Raw genomic sequence first — 20279 nt, 5'->3', positions numbered from 1 at the left:
AGAGTGCCAAGAGAAGAGTGTCTAAAGCGTTATACACATTTCAATACAATACAGTCAATAAGGATTTACTGGAGCCCATGCAGTAACAGTACAGTCACCACGTATTTTGCACATGCTTGGACTGAGCCAACTAGATCGACACTAAAAGTACAACGTTGGTGATCATTGTGTCGAGCTATCTTGGCACCATAAAGAAAGAAAAACAAGAAAGTGAGTTTTGGCAGTTTCAAGTTTCTGCTACATTCAGTCCTATAGATAGATTTCATCCACCAAGTCTGTCCTAACTATGCGAAAATAATGAAGGTTAGATGATGTGAAAGCCGAGAGATACTTTCATTCGTGAAACGCATTATGTCAATGTAACATTTCAACCAACCCAATGACGAATTGTAATAGGAACATATGACTCATATAAATATTTAGTTCACCTTTCCATCATTTTAATTTGGTTTTGCGTAGATACTGCCGGAGCAAATAACTTACCTCTTTCTATTAACAATTAGAAATTATTAGAAAATAGTTTATTCAAACATAACTTCCACTTCCACAAACGAAAAACATAGTGAGTAAAGAAGACGTCACTTTGACATTGAAAGAATGTCACCTTGTCTTCTGCCATTGGAGGTTTTCCAGACGATCAGAAAGAAAAGATGCAGAATGTGCACCAGGTGCAAGGTCCACTTCAAAAAACGATTCACATGGCTAATGACAAGATGAGATGTATACAATCCAGTTACAAAACTACAACTCAATTGCTGCTTCAGGTTCAGGGTACTCTCATGGTCAGAGTGACACTTGCATCAACATGTGGACCTCTAATTGGTTTAGCTCTACTCCAGCATTTGAAGATGTCAGCTGCCAGAGAGCAGCAAGAGCCCTCAGGCACATCTGTGTGACCTCCTCACTTCAGCTGTAAAAGGGCTGGGTGACATTCTTATGTGCAAAGGATTTCATCTTTTTTTTCCCAGACTGACTCATCTTGTTATCATGAATGACCACAAAGAAAAACATACATTCTGTCAAACTGCATACAGTATAAATGTAAAGTTCCAACCTAATCAACATCATCTGGGTCAAAATGGGTCCATTTCTGCAGTGACCTACAAAACCCACACGACGACTTTGGACAACAGGTAGCTAACTATCTACCTCGGTACAGATAACTGCAAATTTTGAAGTGCTTATAAGGCATTTAGAAGGAAAAATTAGCAAATAATTAAAACCAAATTCCACAAAATTTTAATGTACAATGTTCAAAAACCTCACCTTCACCTTCACCTTCTTCTGCCGCTTATCCGGGGTCGGGTCGCGGAGGCAGCATTCGGAGCAGGGAAGCCCAAACTTCCCGGTCCGCACAAACCTACTCCAGCTCCTCCCGGGGGATCCCAAGGCGTTCCCAGGCCAGACCGGAGACATAATCTCTCCAGCGAGTCCTGGGTCTTCCCCGGGGTCTCCTCCCGGTAGGACATGCCCGGAACACCTCCCCAGGGAGGCGTCCAGGGGGCATCCGAATCAGATGCCCGATCTCTAAGGGTGCGCCCAGCCACCCTGCGGAGGAAACTCATCTCAGCCGCTTGTATCCGCGATCTCATCCTTTCGGTCACTACCCAAAGCTCGTGACCATAGGTGAGGGTGGGAACGTAGATCGATCGGTAAATCGAGAGCTTCGTCTTGTGACTCAGCTCCCTCTTCACCACGACGGTCCGATACAGCGACCGCATCACTGCTGCCGCTGCACCAACCCGTCTATCAATCTCACACTCCCTTTTTCCCTCACTCGAGAACAAGACCCCGAGATACTTAAACTCCGCCACTTGAGGCAAGAACTCTCCACCAACCTGGAGAGAGCAAACCGCCGTGTTCCGGTCGAGAACCATGGCCTCAGACTTGGAGGTGCTGATCCTCATCCCGGCCGCTTCACACTCGGCTGCAAACCGACCCAGCGCATGCTGAAGGTCCCAGTCCGATGAGTCCGCAAATAGCAGAGATGAAATTCTGTGGTTCCCGAACCGGATGCCCTCCGACCCCTGGCTACGCCTAGAAATTCTGTCCATAAAAGTGATGAACAGAACCGGTGACAAAGGGCAGCCCTGGCGGAGACCAACATGCACCGGGAACAGGTCTGATTTATGCAATGCGAACCATGCTCCTGCTCCGGTCATACAAGGAGCGGACAGCCCCTAGCAGAGGGTCCCGCACCCCATATTCCCGGAGCACCCCCCACAGGACATCGTGAGGGACACGGTCGAACGCCTTCTCCAAATCCACAAAGCACATGTGGACTGGTTGGGCGAACTCCCATGAACCCTCGAGCACCCGATGGAGGGTATAGAGCTGGTCCAGTGTTCCACGACCGGGACGAAAACCACACTGTTCCTCCTGGATCTGAGGTTCGACTATTGGCCGAAGTCTCCTCTCCAGTACCCTGGAATAGACCTTTCCAGGGAGGCTGAGGAGTGTGATCCCCCTGTAGTTGGAACACACCCTCCGGTCCCCCTTCTTAAACAGGGGGACCACCACCCCGGTCTGCCAATCCAGAGGCACTGTCCCCAACTGCCACGCGATGTTGCAGAGACGTGTCAGCCACGACAGCCCTACAACATCCAGGGATTTCAGATACTCCGGACAGATCTCATCCACTCCCGGGGCCCTACCACCGAGGAGCTTACGAACAACAACATCACAGGAATTACTTCATTATTGCGATAGAGTCATACTGAAATGTCAACAAATCATCCAACCACAATGATTTTCTATTACAGTTACAGAGCAACTTTACAACTTGCCAGAAACTTTTTTTTTTAATCGAATATAGTTTTAACTTTATTCCCTGTTTTTGTAAATAGTAGGGGTGTAATGAGTCATCTGGCAGGTGTATGTACATATGAATTGACTTTTCTGTCTATTTGCCCCGCATGGTTTCTTGGTTTTCTCCTTGTTATTGCATCTCCTCGCTCGTGCGTTCGTTTTGACAACCGTGGTAGTTAATTTTTGTTTTACTGTTCATTGTATTTGTTCTCTCTTTTTACATACTGCTCGCATTTGTTTCTCCTGGATTGGTGACGCTTTAGTTTTGCTTTTCTATTTATTTCTATCGGTTCAGTCATGCCTTGTGTTGTGATTTTGTATTTCTTTTACATTAAATTTCACTCGCTGTCTGCATCCTGTGACTCTTGCATTACTGCAAATGGATTCCGCTCGGCATCTAAAACACAACAGTTACACAAGTTAGAATTGTTGGCTTAAAAGATCTTGAACTGATTTTAAGTCGATGAATCATGAGCCAATGTCGTCCATAAATTGTAGCAACAACCGCAAAACATGATACTAATCAAGCCGTTAAAATGAAGCATAGTAAATACCAGCATATACATATATATATATATATATATATATATATATATATATATATATATATATATATATATATATATATTCAGGTAGACATTTTGACATAATTAGATTTCAACCCTGATTTTGATAGTTTATATTGTTAGGTGCATTTTCGGATGCATTTGACTGAGGAGGGCTCATTTCAACGAAGTCATTCCAATGAAGGAGACCCACAGTCAAAAATATGAGTTACCATGGAATTTGGTGGTTGACGCTTCTAAATCAGTGTTTTTCAACCAATTTTGATCTACAGCACACTTGGTTCATAGTAAAAAACTATGTCGCTACTGACAGTGGGCTATTTTGGCATGCTATTTGCAGAAACAAATGAAAATGTATTTGCTTAAACATTTATCCAGAAAGGGGTGGTTTAGGTCTATTTTGGGAAATTTCCAGACAAATCTAGCATTCTTCACCTCAGCTTTATTACAACGATTCTTCGTCTCTTCACATTATCAGAATCAGAAAAAGCTTAATTGCCAATGCCAGTGAGGATCCCACTAACTAAGCGTTCGATACATCGAGCAATAATGAAAAATAAATAATGATAATTATCAATAATAATAATAATGAATGAAAATAAACCAAAATAATAGAAGTAATTAATAAATAAACAACAAGGGCTGTTCAGGAATCGATCAGTCTGACGGCCGAGGGGAAACAGCTGTTGTGATGGGAGGTTCTGGTCTGGATTGACCATAGCCTCCTGCCAGTGGGAAGAGGGACAAACAGACCTGCACTCTCTAGGTCCTGGTCCAGGTCATGAAGAGGTGGCAGTCTGCAACTGATCACCTTCTCATCAGAATGCACAATGTGCTGTAGTCTGCCCCTGGAGTGCATTTATTTGGTTCTGGATTTAGTTTTTAGCCTACTTTTGAGCCGTGATCTGTGATGGTCTCCGAGTGTCAAAGTTTTGAAGTGAGATGTCATGGAGACTGCATATTGGTTCAAAAACAGGCCTAAATAAGTAATAGTTGAATTCATCTTACCACATTCTCCACTCTGAGTTCATACGGCATGGGATTGTAGACCATGAGCTGCACCTCACACACATCTCCTTGAACCCACTGGAAATCTACAAAAAGAAACCTCACATTAGAATTTATTTTGCAAAACAACTATCATCGGTTCATTGTCCCACTGTCAACATTTCGGTTGATGCATGTATGTAAAATGTAATAGAAATGTATTCAAAACGTTAAACGATAAAAGACAGACACCAGCAAAAACCTAATCTCCATAGAAGGTTATTATAATTAGGGTGTCAATAGATTAAAAATATTAAGATTGCTTCCCGTCAAATAAACAATTTATGTCACAATATTAGGATAGAATCCTGCCTCTCAAAAGTCTCAATGTAGATGCGCTAATGATGGCACTAGAGAAGGCACACTCTCAAAAAGTGGCCACAATTTAGCATTTAGATATAATTTAGTATTTATTTCCCATGAATTAGTCCTTTGTTCCCTCAAATTAGTACTTTGTTTATTAACAAAAATGAACAAAACAAGGAAACCAGAATTGTACAGAGATTTCCGTTCACAGAAAAAATACAAGATGCAAGCATGATGGTGATATTTTTGACCACGTGTCAAAGTGTAAGGCAAGTATTCATAATGCTCTAAAAACTAATTAAAACGAACAAAATTTGACTAACAAAAATTAAAATTAAAACTCGTGAAAAATCCTCAAAGTGTGACCTCCCTCCTCTACCTCTCCAATTGATTAATGCACAAATTAAGAAATGAGGAATTTCTTTCTGCATTTTATTGAGATAGGATCGATTCAGGAAGGCTCCTGGAGCTTCTGCTTGGACTCAGAGGTTTTAGAGGAGAATCCAACAATTTGAAAGCAATGTATCCTGGGAAATGAATCAGTTCAAAAGAGACGTATCAGTTACATAAATGTCTGTCACAAGAGTACGTGACCCCTCACCTGTCCTCCCAATTAAATGAAAAATGCAGAGGAAAAGCAAACGAAAGGAGGATTCCTGTCATCTCATAATTTCGCAGTCTAGGCTGATTCTATGGCCAAACCTATGCAGACTTTAAGTGTTTCATTCCTTTCTAAACAAGTTATGCAATTATAGTGAGTTATCAGGCAGTTTGGTATGCAGGCACGCTCGCACACAGATACACCCCAGCAGGAATTTAATGAGGACGACTTCCAATCAAAACCTCCAAAATGGTGTCTGAAAATACTCTACAACATGCAACTACTCGCATTTGGACACTTGCGAAAAGGCACAAGGGCTGGTTTTCATCTTTGCTGTGAAGCGGCTCGCCCTGGATCCCCACAGTGGATACCCAGGATGTCTTTTTTTTTTTTTTTTAAACACAGCCAGACATAATGTAGTTCAGCACAACACAAAGAAAGTGTCGGAGGAAATAAAGCAACACAAACCCTGTGCAAAACCCATCAGTCATTTCACATCTGAGAGCAAATGGCAGATGTTGCACTTTTGGGGGTGCATTTTTAGTAAATGTTGGCACAAATCACTAGATTGTTATCTGAACACAATGTTATACAGCATTATTTGTTGTGAAGAAAACCATCATGGTTAAGAAGACTCACTGACACTCAGTAGTAATACTTAATTACCGTGTTTTCAAATCCAAATGCAGACGAAAAGAAAAATGGGAATAAGTTGGCTACATAATTAACTCAAAAGACAAATATATGACTACACATTAAATCAGTCATACAAATGCTGTGGACAGTTTGTTGTATTCCCTTTTAGCACAATAATCCTAGGAGTAAATATTGCGCCGATCGATCGGCCAGCCAATCTGGGCATTTATGATGTCATCATCATCGGTTGATCAAATGACAAATATACGCAGACTTTTTTTTTTTTACAATGGTGTTGATATTCATACATAACGAGTAATTTATCTCACAATGTAGAAATGACAAAACAAAACAGTTACGGGGATTTCTCCGGAAAACCACACTTAGCCATCCAGCTATGATGGCAGTCATTTGGCAATGCTTCTCTGTAAAGGAAAATAACGACCAAATTGCAAATGTGCACCCACATATTCTGCTGCAGTGGTAAACCACCAAAAACCTTCAACACCACAAATTTGACAAGACCTCAAATCACTTCACCAAATGTATCATTTTGGACGAGCAGCCATGTTCTGTTGTTGACAACTGGAGCTTTCAGCAGCTAATATCGAACCTGGACCCCAGATACTCATTCAGTGGACATGTAGTCAATGAAAGGAGGAGGTGTCTGTCAGGTTAACAACATTCCAGTATTTAACAAGTGATGAGTAAAGTTGACATTGTTTATATTGACAATCGGAGCGCTCCTAGTGAATATGCCAGTCTCCACGCTTGCCGGCCAGGCATGCATGAATGGGGCAGTAAGAGTGAAGGCAGGTGAGAGGAAAAAGAAGTTTGTTCAAACAAAAATCAACATCAAGTCTATAATTACAAGGGATTGTTTGTATTTTGTTGATCATGTTATGCCATAACCTGTCACTATCAGAGCACGGGACATTTTTACCAAACCAACTTGGAACTGAACCCTCAGCTTTGCAGAAAAAAGAATGTTTCTGTTGCAGGAGTTCCAGTCACACATTTCAGTTACTTCTTTGTTTATTTTGAGAGTGTCCAGTCGGAGGCTAGAATCTCTTTGTCAGTGATGAAGCAAGCTCTATATCCAGGAATCTGTAGACTATTTGAATTCAGTATTCTCTGCAATTTGCATATTTTCTAGCCAACACCAAAAAGCATTTGGCTATGCGACCATATTCCTAACCAAGAAAGTGATCTATGATGGTTTATTGCTCAATAATTGGCTCACAGACAAACCATATAATTCAGCATACCAATTTTGCTGCATTCTTCTCCTCTGTTGTGGATAGAAATGGGAGAGTAGATGAAGGGGCTGGCTGATGTCACACTTTTCCCCAGCAGGTCTTTGACTTTGTGAGGACGCAGACTAGCAGGGAGATCCAAAAGCCTGACTGATCTATGAACCAGAGACAAAAACAGACTTTGTATGAGTTAATGCTACAATGTAAGAACAACAAAACCGGTAGGTAATTCTGTCCTGTAACACATTACAGAGAACCAGCAAATAAACAGAGAACAAATGAGCATGAACAGTATATTAACCTGATTAAGATGAGCAAATCACATTTGATACATGAATGCTGGAGCCCAATATTTTTGGCAATAATTGTAGCACAGAGGAAGAATGTTTACGCACAATAACCAGATACATCCAATACTCTCAAAAGAACCCTGTAAAAAAAAATGACCCATTGCGGGTTGACTGTGACCTGTGCGCTACTGTTGTTAAATTAACCAAGAAAATACGTTATTAATTTAACCCTGAATGATAATTTGAATAGCCAACCCAATTTTACAACAGTTCGAGGTTAATTCTACTTCAAAAATGAGTTACGATTTACTATTTTATGGCACAAAAACACACTTAATGGCTCTTACTTACACAGCACTTCAACACTTAAGTGCAACAACAGTAGACCATCTGAACCACTCACGGGGGTAAGTGTCTTGCTCAGGGACATGACGACTTCAGGAGCTGTCAGCCCTGAACCCTGTCAGCGACAGGGTGCAAAGTATACCACTTGAGCCGTGTTGCCTAAATCTAATCGACAATTATGCTAACAAACTGACTCATGTACGAGGGGGTTTCGAAAGGTTTTGGCAAAATAGGCCAGTATCAGTGAGAGCACAGATGTTGGTGTCGGTATAGGGACATGCCTAGAGAAAAGCAAAATAATAATGAATGAAAAATACATGTACTGTATGCAAAAGAATATGCAATGGATAATCAGTTATTCAACCTTTGAAGAGGCAACTTTTCAAAATTTGAAGACAAAAAGTCATTACAAAAGGCATCACACACTTCATGTGCTTTGAGGTCAGATCATCTATGACCAACAGGGTTAAAATGAATATGACAACACACCAATTGTGAGTATAAATTTTGACAATGTGCCCTTATCATGATAATCATAACATAAAATGAGCATTGGCAATCAATTAATTATCGGAGAAACAATGTACTGCATATGGAGGATGTTTCTTTTGCAGCAAGGCATGACTTTACTGATCCAAGGAAGACAACAGCCAAACCAGTCATCATCTGAGGTCCTATGCCTTGTGTGATGGACAGTGTTTAAGTCCACATATGTGGTATGTGTATAACAATATGGTTTTGTGTATAATTGACTCAGTTGCTCTATGTACCACTGACTTACAGCAAAGCTATTTTCTCTGTGGTGCTTAATGTTCTCCTTCAAGAGGGTTTTTTTTTTAATGTCTTTTGAACCTTTCCAAAACACAGGAGAAACCCAACTCTTGGTGTTCGGTTGTTTTCATTTGGTTCCTTGTGATTTCATTGTTCAGTATTTTTATTGACATTTCAATGACATTATACAATTAAGTACTACTTCATGAATACTACAACACAGTCCCGTTGACTCTTTGTATCTAACTTTTATGTTTTTGCAAAAGAGAACCTGTTTTTTAAGGGACATATTGGCCTACATGACTGTCAGGTCTGTAGGGCAATATGGCCTGGAGTGATGTGTCATTTAATATAGAGAAACTATGCATGTTCTTCAATAGATAACTAAACGCAAATTTTTAAATGAAAATTTTTAATTTTCGAAAATAATGTGACATTTGCCGTTTTCACAAATATAGTGGAAAGGAAAGTGCCCTGAATCCAGATTTGTAGTAAACTAGATAAGGCAAAAACAAGATTTCATTGTCAAGTTTAAAATGAAACCTTACACATTTATGACAGCTGAAACTAAGGATTAAATAAACAACCTTTGACATACAAATCATAGTCACTCTATCTCAGTCGTGAGAAAAGGAAATGGCCCACGGTGCAGCCATGTTTCACAGAAATTAGACATTCATGAATTTACAATACTGATGAATACATTACAGGATACTGAAGAAGAACACAGCACAGGTATTTCTGCAGCACAGGGAAGGGTTTCTGCCTTACCAAAGCAGTAGTGATCAAAGACTAGACTTTTATATCAATCATAACAAAGTGTTGCCGATCCACAGTTCAGACTGCCTGTGATAACACATAATGTGAAACTTCATGCAACGATCCACTGGGGTTTAAGTGACCCAGGATTATGCAGGTTGAGTTGCTTTTGTTTGTTCACTTTTGATCGCTTTTTTTACTATTTGTATTATCTTTTTGTCAATACTAAAGACGAATGAAAACATAGAAAAATATCCTGACAGTCGCAACAGTCGTGATCCCCAGGCTTTAAGGGCTTGCAGGTACCTGTGAATCTGGCAGGCATAAATGGATGCACCTGAACAATAATTGCATCTTCCCTTCTGTCGAGGGAATGTGATAGTCTATGCTGGTAGACATAGAAAAAAGTACAGATAAGAGAGGAAGGAGAAAAGAAACTCTAACATCCACTTACCGGACAATAGGGAGCTTGGTGAAGGGTACCGGTGGGAGCTTTAAGCCGTCAGGGAGTGTGATGACGTCCATTCCTCCTGGACACTTAGAGGTATAATTCTCAAGATTTTGGGTCACCTCCTTCTTCTCTATAAACAGGTAACACACAATAATTTGAGCAATTATCCAAAGAGTAGATGAAAGCAATTAAGTCACAGCTTTAAGTATTCCCCTTTCTCAAACAATCAGCCGCAAAGGCACTATTTGGATCCCATCTCAGGTCAATATAAATTGAACAGACCCTTATCTTGGCCTTAAGAGCACTTGTCTTCCAGTAAAAAAAGTACACATTCCTGTTCCATCGTTGGCCTAGATGAGGAAACACCCCCTCACAACCAGATGATTTGCTTTGCACAGCTGCAGGAATCACAGTATCATCAGTAACATCTTCAATCTGCTTTGTCAGTTAATGTTATTCATGAACAAAAGCAGTCTGTTTGCTTTTGTTCAGGGATGTTTTTCGCAACACAATGGCCAGGGTTTCCACTACTCTGAATGTATTATTGAATAAATTATTTTCTATTTTCAAGACATTAAAAGAGCTTTAGTTTAAATAGTGTGATATAAAAACTTGAATATAGCCACCATTGTGATTTATTGTGCCATTGTCAAACTGATGCCAAATAAACAGTATTTTGTTGTTTACATGTATGTATGGGTCCATCATTAGTTTGACTAATATACCAAATTCACTCAAATTGAAAAATGTGGCTTCTTGTGGCAAATATTCTTATACCATTAAAGTGCGATGAATTGAGATTAATTAATCACAAATTATGAGGATGGTTTGAGGGCCCAGCACCCAGTGGTGGAGGTTGTGCTTACAGCCCAACACCATGCAGGACATTTGGCACTTGCCAGAGAACACCAAGATTGGCAAATTCGCCACTGGCCGCTGGAGAGAACGCACTGCTGCCTGCAACATCCTCCAGCATGACCGGTTTGGCAGTGGGTAAGTAATGGTGTGGTGTGGCATTTCTTTGGAGGGTCGCACAGCCCTCCATGTGCTCACCAGAGGCAGCCTGACTACCATTAGGTATCTAGATGAGATCCTCAGACCCCTTATGAGACCATACAGTATGCTCGTGCGGTTGGCCCTGGGTTCCTCCGAATGCAAGCCAATGCTGGAACTTGTGTGGCTGGAGTGTGTCAGCAGTTCCTGCAACATCAAGGCACTGATGTGATGGACTAGGCTGCCCGTTCCCCAGACCTGAATTCAACTGAGCAAATCTGGGACATCATTTCTCGCTCCATCCACCAACGCCAAGTTGCACCACAGACTGTCCAGGAGTTGGCGGATGCTTTAGTCCAGGTCTGGGAGGAGATCCCTCAGGAGAGAATCCACCGCCTCATCAGGAGCATGCCCAGGTGTTGTAGGGGGTCATACAGGCACGTGGAGGCCACACACACTACTGAGCCTCATTTTGACATGTTTAAAGGACATTACATCAAAGTTGGATGAGCCTGTAGTGTGTTTTTCCACTTTAATTTTGAGTACAACTCCAAATCCAGACCTCCATGGGTTGATACATTTTATTTTATTGATAATTTTTGTGTGATTTTGTTGTCAGCACGTTCAACTATGGAAAGAACAAAGTATTTAATAAAAATATTTCATTCATTCAGATCCACAACATGTTACTTTAGTGTTCACTTTGTTTTTTGAGCAGTGCATATATATTAGTGTGCATTTCCAACTGACCTTGATCGGAGAGGAAGTCCAGCATGGTCTGCAGCAGGAAGGACAAGTGGCGGACAGAGAGTCCTGGGTTTCCCATACGACGGGAGGCATAAACCAGCTCATGGAGCAGTCGGATTTGAACAGCAGCCCAACCCAGATGAGTACCTGTCAGGAGTGGAAGGTTGCAATTCAAAAGAAAGTGACAGATTATGCAGTTAAAACACCGCATGCGAGAGAATAAGTTTCAGAAGATGAGATTGTTTTAATTTCCATTAGGTTGTAACAATCTATGATAGTCCCAAATAAAGATCACATAAACCTATAAAATTTGAGTGATCCTTAATAATCCTAAATAATAAATAAAAAACGAAAAAAAATAAAAATTGCCATAATAAGCGTCTTCATGTAATAATTGCAGTGAATGAAAAGTGACTGAAAAATTCCAAACATTCATTAATGTGTGTGCTGCCCGTCAGATGAGCGCCACAAAAGCCAAAGAGCACGACTACTTATTGAACAGCTGCAATTAAAATACTGAAACACTTTAAATTGATGACAGAAGCACTATATAAAAATGTCAAACGTTTTTTCAAACTTGGTTGTGCAAAGCTCATCTTTCAATCAGTGTGGAATCTACACAAATAAGCTGGAATAAGCCGGAACAAAGACACCACTGTTGTTAAGGAATCAATTTCATGATATTCCCAACTCAATGATGAACTCAAGTTCTGGATAAATTACGCTTACATTAACTTGAGTTGAAGCTTAAATGGCTTATCAGTGAACAACTTGTCAGATTCAGTGCATTCATCCTTTCATAACTGTGCATGGTTGGGTATCACAATGAAGTCAACAAATATGATTATGATGGATGAAAAACGTTAGAAATGGAGGTACAATGTATAAGATGGAATATATAATGTATAAGAGAAAGTACACCATAGGGTTCATGGGGGTCTAAGGGATGGATCATCTTTCTAAAACACACTACACAACATACACACAGATAAGGTCTAAATTCCCCCAAACTCTGGGTCTGGACCGAAACCGACAAGCATCTAGCAGTCAAGATTCAGTACCATTAATATCAGTGTGACAATGAATTCATTTTTGAAATTTACATTTAACTTTTCAGACCCTTGAGGTAGATAGCGAAATAACTGAGACTCTATACTTAGACTCTAGTTCTGCATAAGTGTTAAATTGTCTTGACTGCTATGAGTTACTAGTACTGCTTCAAAGTTCATGACAAAGACAAGAATTATACAATTCCATGCTCACAGATGCAACAAGGTCAGGGCACAGCTGAAGAGCCCTGCTGAAAAAGATCCTCTCAGGTGCACAAAGAAACAACTCAAAGTACTTCTACAGCTCACTTCACTATGAGCTGGGTTTTTTGTGTTGTCAGCCCTTGATAGCAATTGAGTGAGGAAACATATGAAGGTGAAAAGCTTGTGAAGGTAAAAGGCAGATGTAGAAAGCTTTGTGGTGTCTGCTGGTATATAACCAACTGTTTAAACACAACAGAGCCTGAGGCAATGTCAGCAGATGTTCTCATTATACCCAGCTTTATTTGAAAAATTTGAAAAAAAATTATTTGAAAAAACAAAATGACTTCAGCCTGCTGCATTTGATGACAGTCCCAGTATTCTCTTAGTGAAATTTCTGGGTCAGAGTAGCTGACTCAGCATCAAAAATGCTTTTTCATATAAATGTATATGAACCTATCCTCACTCCAATGGTGTAATATATTTATGTTGGGAAAGTGTACTATTGCGTACCATACTGACGAAAAAAGGCAGCCTTCAGCGTGAAATGTTACACATAGGTGTTTCAATGGACTTAAAGAACAGTTTCCTTCCGTAGTGTCCCAGACGGGGTGGGGTGGATCGTGCATTGTGTGAAGCAGTATGGCGTATCATGATATCAGGAGTAGAGGGTGGAGAAAAAGAATATCTCCAGGTACGAGTGTGGATTGCTAGGAGCACCATATGCTGGGGTGTGCGGTGCGGGAATGGCGAGTCGAACAGCACACGTGGCGGTGGAGGAATGCGCAAGTGCCGGGAGGGACATGCTAAAACTCTCTTCACTGAAGGAGACTGGATGTCGGTAACTATTTATTACCCCTTACATGGCTAAGGAGGAGGCCTTACAGACTCTGGTCTAGGGCCAAACTGAGAAGCATCTAGCTGTCAACACTCTATACCATGCAGTGTGTAATAGTATAACCTCTTACCCCCACGTAAGGGGTTATAAATTTTTTTTTCCTTCTTAGTGACGGTACTGAAAGTCACTGTGAGTAAAACACACAGCCATTTGAAAGCCTTTAAATAGCAACTTGACACATTATATTGCACAGTTGTCACAGTATAAATGAGGCGCTATCGCAAACCTTGAATCAGGTCAACCGGACTAATAGTAGTCAAAGAAAATGTTTCGCCTCCTATCCAGAATGCTTCATCAGTTCTAATGAAGTGGGTTGGAGTTCAGGCTTGTATTAGGCCATCTGAATGGGCAAAGGTGCTAATGGCCAGGAGTAGAACCCATCCAGTGTGACGGATGACAAAGGGTCAGCATTATGCTATTGGAGATGTGTTTATGGGTCCCCGGCCATTGGGGATAGGTATTAATGGGCCATTAATACAAATGCTTATCGTAGCCCAGGTGGCAATTGGAGCTATTCAGATGTTCATGCCACGCTGTACAGATGTGAAGGACCTGTCCATGCCGAGATCAGTGGCTAAATCTGCCTATTGAGGGTGTTTAGGAGAGCATTGTATGAGGATGAAAGATGGTGTCTCAGTCCTCCTCCTCTGTTTAGAGAGGGTTTTTCCACTTTGGCAAAAATGGCTTCTTTTACTCATCTTTCAAACCACCGGTCTTCCATCGCTAAAATACGGACATTGCTGTCTTCAAAAGAGTGTTTCTTGTCCTCAAGATGTAAATGGACTGCTGAGTCTTGTACAGATGAGTTTGCTCTCCTGTGTTGGTCCATTCGTTTGTGGAGAGGTAGTTTAGTTTCTCCTAAAGGTCTGCGCACTCTTGTTTGCACTGGACTGCATAGACCACAATACTCCTTTTGTGGTGAGGTGTTTTGTCCTTGGGATGGACGAGTTACCGTCTGAAGGTGTTACATGGTTTGAACTGAACCCGGACTTCATGTTTGCTAAGAATTCTTGGGAGTTTCTCAGAGACCGCAGCCACCAGCCACGTAGGGAATAACAATGCCATTGCGTTGCTGGACATTGTTTTCCTTGTCCTTTGTGTTCCCTTTACATTGGAGAAACTAAACAACCTCTCCAGGAACAAATGGCCCAACACATTACTCACAACACGCTACCATCATTCAAACTCACTGTTGACAGATGCATATTTTCATTTGGCCATCTTCCCGCATCACAGACGTTATCGTCAACAGACTCCCATTCGGGTATTTGTTGGCTCTGAGAAGGTGGTGGACACAGCTTGAGCCTCTTAGAAGCTCAGGTCTGAGGATCCTAACATACCTGGACGACTGGTTCATTCTAGCGACTGCTTTTGCGATTGCCAGGATCAGGAGTGCAAATCAGGCGAGAGCCAGCTACGTGATTACACCCTTACGATATGTCTCATGTCAGCAGCAAATCCAGTTGTGAAACTGGGGCTGCTACACATGAGGCGGCTTCAGCGCTGGTTTGCCTGAGACTGTCTCCACCCGGTCAAGGACTGGAACAGGTGGTTGAGTCTGTCGGCTGAAGCTTGCCTGGACATGTCGTTCTGGGACTCAAGAGAGCGTCTTATGGCAGGAGTGCCAATGGGCTGCGTCCAGCGATACGTGCACGGTCTTTACAGATGCAGCCCTCCTGGGCTGGGGACGTGTCCTAGACGAGGACAGCGTGGGAGGAGAATGGTTCGATCCCACACTTCATATCAACCTGCAGGAGTTGATGGTGGTGGAGAAGGTTGTTCACTTTGTGCTGCAGCTGACATCACGTAATGGTAAGGTCAGACAACTCCACGACAGTGCCGTCAAGAGCTGTGAGGGCCCCTCTCTGCACAAGGTGGTGGCTAGTATTTTGATGTGGGCAGCGAGGCACAAGGTGGTTTCTGGTCTATGGGCGTATTCTACAAGGTTAATTTCTGCCGCTCTTTTCGGCGGTGCTTTCACCGAGGACGTTTGCCAGGCGACATTCTGGCTGTCGGCATCAGCTTTGCTCGTGCCTACTTGAACGGCGTGACTGACTCTTCTGTGGCTCATACTGTCCTTCCTGGGGGTGCTTCTTCATTCTTGGCTTGGTTCCTGAGGTATGGTCTTTTTCCTTCAGGCGATGCAGGGCGGGAACTTATCCCACCTGCCTTCGCCGTGGTTTTTAACCAATAGTGAAGACCAATAGAGATACCATAGAAATCTAGGTTACATAATGTAATCACAGTTCTATGACTATGTGCATAGCCTTCTAACTGGCTGCCCAGTAGGCCTGTCTTCTGTGACAAAGTTCCAAAAGGGGTTGAGCAGAGGAAGACAAGGGGATTACAGCTAGATGACGGTATCTACCCGGGCAGTGAGCCAATCAATCAAAGTCTCAGGCCAAGGCCACTGCCTCGATGTGGCTTAACCAATTGCGAAGCTACACACATTTTCATAGAACTGATTTAGACACGCAACTTTTCAATCGTATTGAGATTATTAGACATCATCAGACCGTGATTAGTCTCCGAGTTTGTTTACTTCCGCAGAGTAGTTGAAGCTTGCTTGCCACTGGCCCCATCCCATAGCTTACACTAGCCCCAACCGTCCTTTTTCATGTGTCGCGCAGCCAAATGCATAAATTTGCAACGGTGACGGCAGCCTTTTTTGTCTGTATAGGAAGCAAAAGGCATCTTTCCCTACATCAATGTATACAGTGCCTTGAAAAAGTATTCATACCCCTTGAACTTTCCCACATTTTGTCACGTTCCGACAACAAACATAAATACATTTTATTGGCATTTTAGATAAAAGATCAACATAAAGTGACACACAATTGTGAAGTCGAAGGAAAATTATACATGACTTTCAATTTTTTTTTTTAAATTAAAAACTGAAAAATGTGGCGTGCAAAAGTATTCAGCCCCCTGTGTCAATACTTGGTGGAACCACCATGCGCTGCAATTACAGCTGCAAGTCTTTTGGGGTATGTCTCTACCAGCTTTGCACATCTAGAGACTGGAATTTTTGCCCATTCTTCTTTGCAGAACAGCTCAAGCTTAGCAAGATTAGATGGAGAGCGTTTGTGAACAGCAGTTTTCAGATCTTGCCACAGATTCTTGATATGATTTAGGTCTGGACTTTGACTGGGCCGTTCTAACACAGGAATACGTTTTGTTTTAAACCATTCCATTGTAGCTCTGGCTTTATCTTTAGGGTCGTTTTCCTGCTGGAAGGTGAACCTCCGGCCCATTCTCAAGTCTTTTGCAGATTCCAGTAGGTTTTCTTCCAGGACTGTCCTGTATTTGGCTCCATCCATCCTCCCATCAACTCTGACCAGCTTCCCTGTCCTTGCTGAAGAAAAGCAACCCCACAACATGATGCTGCCACCACCATGTTTGACAGTGGGGATGATGTGTTGAGAGTGATGTGCAGTGTGAGTTTTCCTCCACACATAACGTTTTGCATTTAGACCAAAAAGTTCCACTTTGGTCTCATCTGACCAGAGCACCTTCCTCCACACGTTTGCTGTGTCCCCCATATGGCTTCTGGCAAACTCCAAACAAGACTTCTTATGGTTTTCTTTCAACAATGGCTTTCTTCTTGCCACTCTTCCATAAAGGCCAGATTTGTGCAGTGCACGAGTAATTGTTGTCCTATGGACAGACTCCCCCACCTCAGCTGTGGATCTCTGCAGCTCCTCCAGAGTTGCCATGGGCGTCTTGGCTGTGTGTGTGTGGACCGCCATGTCTTGGTAGGTTTGCAGTTGTGCCATACTCTTTCCATTTCTTGATGATGGATTGAACAGTGCTCCGTGAGATGTTCAAAGCTTGGGAAGTCTTTTTATAACCCTGCTTTAAACTTGTCCACCACTTTATCCCGGACCTGTTTGGTGTGTTCCTTGGACTTCATGATGCTGTTCATTGACCAGTGTCCTCTTAGCAAACGTCTGAGGCTGTCACAGAACAGCTGTATTCATACTAAGGTTAGATTACACAGGTAGACTCTATTCATCATCATTAGATCATTCAGAAATCATCAGGCAACCTCTGAAGGCAACTGGTTGCACTCAGAGAAAAGGGGGCTGAATATTCTTTTGCCACATTTTTCATTTTTTTTATAAAAAAAAAAATTGAAAGTCATGTATAATTTTCCTTCTACTTCACAATTGTGTGTCGCTTTATGTTGATCTTTTATTTAAAATGCCAATGAAATATATTTATGTTTGTGGTCGGAACGTGACAAAATGTGGGAAAGTACAAGGGGTATGAATACTTTTTCAAGCCACTGTATGACACCATAGGAGTAAGGATGTGTTGGTCATTTCAAGCTTCTGAATTAAACTTTTAATTACTTTTAATGAATTACTCACTATTGCACTATACTTGTTCAAGCACTATTCTTTAAGTATCAGTATCTAATGGCTACTGAACAATCAGCACAAGAACCAAGTAAGCAACAGTTGCTAAGGATATATTACAAACGCAACAACAGTTCAAAAGGGATAGTAGCCTGACTACCTTTGCAGAAGTCTTTGGGATCCAGAGAAAGACTGTATCCAGGGAGTGTCTCTAAAAGAAGTTTGTAACAAGCCCTCCAGCCAGGCTCTGAGATGGTGGGGGCCACACATTGCATGGCAGCCACGCGTTTGAAAAATGCAGACTTGCGATGGAAGCCGATCAGCTCATAGAGTTCCGACAGGATGCTGTAGCGCTGGATCTTCTCCTCCTCAGATAGCTGCAGACAACCAAGACAACCACATTTTCATTACAGCAAATCCTAATTGAAGTAGATCATTTCACAGTACAATGCTAAATTGCTATCGGTCTAAACAATCTGGGTCCACAAACAGAGGGTACCATCCAGCAACGTGTGGTGTCGTGGTTAGGTATTACATATGTCAGTTTACTAAATGGTCATTGTCAACTGCTCCCATTTCAATTCATCAACAGACAGTCTGACAAACAAAAAACAACTTGATATGACTTTATGTAAAAAAGTATCCCACAGGTCACCATGCCGTCAGACGTGTTTTGAGCTGTCAAATATGGTTCTCCACACAAAAAATAGGTTGACTCTTTGACCAAATTAAGAGAGGAAGTTTTTATTGAAAAACATTTATATATTTTCAATTATATCCAATTCTCAAATTGCCTATGCTGTATTAAAGTATGAATTATATATCACACGGCATCAGGTGGCACTACATTATGTGCCGTAAGCAGTCCTCTACTCTAGTTTGCGTAATTGAGGGCAACATCATCTTCATTTTTCTGCTTGAAAAGGTGGCAACACTAATCACTACCAACACTGCACCAACATGCGCTCAACATGTCTAATCTGTTCAGATTTTTTTCCTCCACCGGGCCTGAAGAAGATTTTTCAGATCTTGAAGCATAGATAAGTATAGATTAAATGCTGATAGAAATCAGGTACATACCTGACCCAGATTGATATAAACTGCGTTCTGCAAGAAGTCGGCAGCCTCCCTGGCTCGTTTTTGAATGGCCAGAACTCTTACCGCCTTAACACAGGCTTCCAGCTCGATCACACCAGCACTCTTATACTGTAGGGGCAAACAAGAAAACATTTCTTCTCATTTCTGGACCTCACATTCATTAATAGTAACACAGAAGGAGCATTTGTGCCTCAACCTTTACATGTTTACTGATTTCCTAAAACCAAACAAGCTCTGTTTACTGCTCAGTGCATGCTTTCCTTTATCTTTAAATCCCGCTACATCCCTCAATTTCCGGTCTCATTATGCCCTTATTAAAATTGAATTTTTATCTCAATGGCCATGTGTCCAGAGGCTATTAAATTGAAATAATTTGCAAGATGAAAAAGGTCTGAGCAAGGACAATGCAAAATGGCAATTACAACAACAAAGATAAAGCACATTAATTTGTCAGAACAGTTAACTGACACAAAGTAGATTTGTCTTCGCTCTCCTGAGACTGAAAATTCATGGAGTTCTTTCATGGCTCTAAGTACAGTACCAATCTAAGCACACAACACAATGTTGCAGCCCAACAGTCGCAGAAGCTAAATTTAAGTAGAGATTTTGGCAATCTTTCACTGCAGCAAGCTTAGACGCTGGCATGCATCAAGTAAAAATACTGCCCCCTAGTGATCTAAAATGCGCTGAAATTGTGTATTTTGATGGGGTGCTTTATGGAATTTACCTCCTAAAATGTGTGATTATTATTCAGACACATTATAAGGTTTCCTTCCTAGTCTGAACTTCAGACTATATTATAAAATTAATTTTAAGTATCACTCACCTTTCTAGCATTCAACAGGGAGGTAAAGTGTTTCTTCCTAAAGCAATTCCACCTGGTAAGTCATATTAACACACATCATGGTTCCCCCTCCCTACCAGTTTCATATTGTTAGTGCCTGGCACCATCAGCATCTGACTGTAATTCCCCCTGATTTCTTCCTGCTGCATTCAATAGTGTCATTGTTTGTTCTTCATGGTGTGTTCTTCATATCTCTGTCATCTTCACTAGTATTTACCAAGTGGATTACATTCTTGTCACATTTACTTCCCT

General features: G+C 41.6%; 1 protein-coding gene across 2 annotated transcripts in view; it reads right to left on the bottom strand.

Annotated features, from left to right (window-relative positions):
• Window positions 1-20279, bottom strand: part of trappc9 (trafficking protein particle complex subunit 9) — an 88046-nt gene that overhangs the window by 57563 nt on the left and 10204 nt on the right. For both annotated transcript variants that reach the window (XM_053863960.1, XM_053863961.1), the window contains 6 exons: window positions 19166-19291; window positions 18246-18462; window positions 11580-11723; window positions 9840-9966; window positions 7233-7375; window positions 4383-4468 (listed from right to left, as the gene is read on the bottom strand). In XM_053863960.1, the coding sequence (XP_053719935.1) occupies window positions 4383-4468; window positions 7233-7375; window positions 9840-9966; window positions 11580-11723; window positions 18246-18462; window positions 19166-19291 (843 nt within the window). The remainder of the gene's footprint in view (window positions 1-4382; window positions 4469-7232; window positions 7376-9839; window positions 9967-11579; window positions 11724-18245; window positions 18463-19165; window positions 19292-20279) is intronic.

This window comes from Synchiropus splendidus, chromosome 4, assembly GCF_027744825.2.
Source record: "Synchiropus splendidus isolate RoL2022-P1 chromosome 4, RoL_Sspl_1.0, whole genome shotgun sequence".
NCBI lineage: Eukaryota > Metazoa > Chordata > Actinopteri > Syngnathiformes > Callionymidae > Synchiropus > Synchiropus splendidus.
This window is presented reverse-complemented; position numbering and strand designations above follow the sequence as displayed.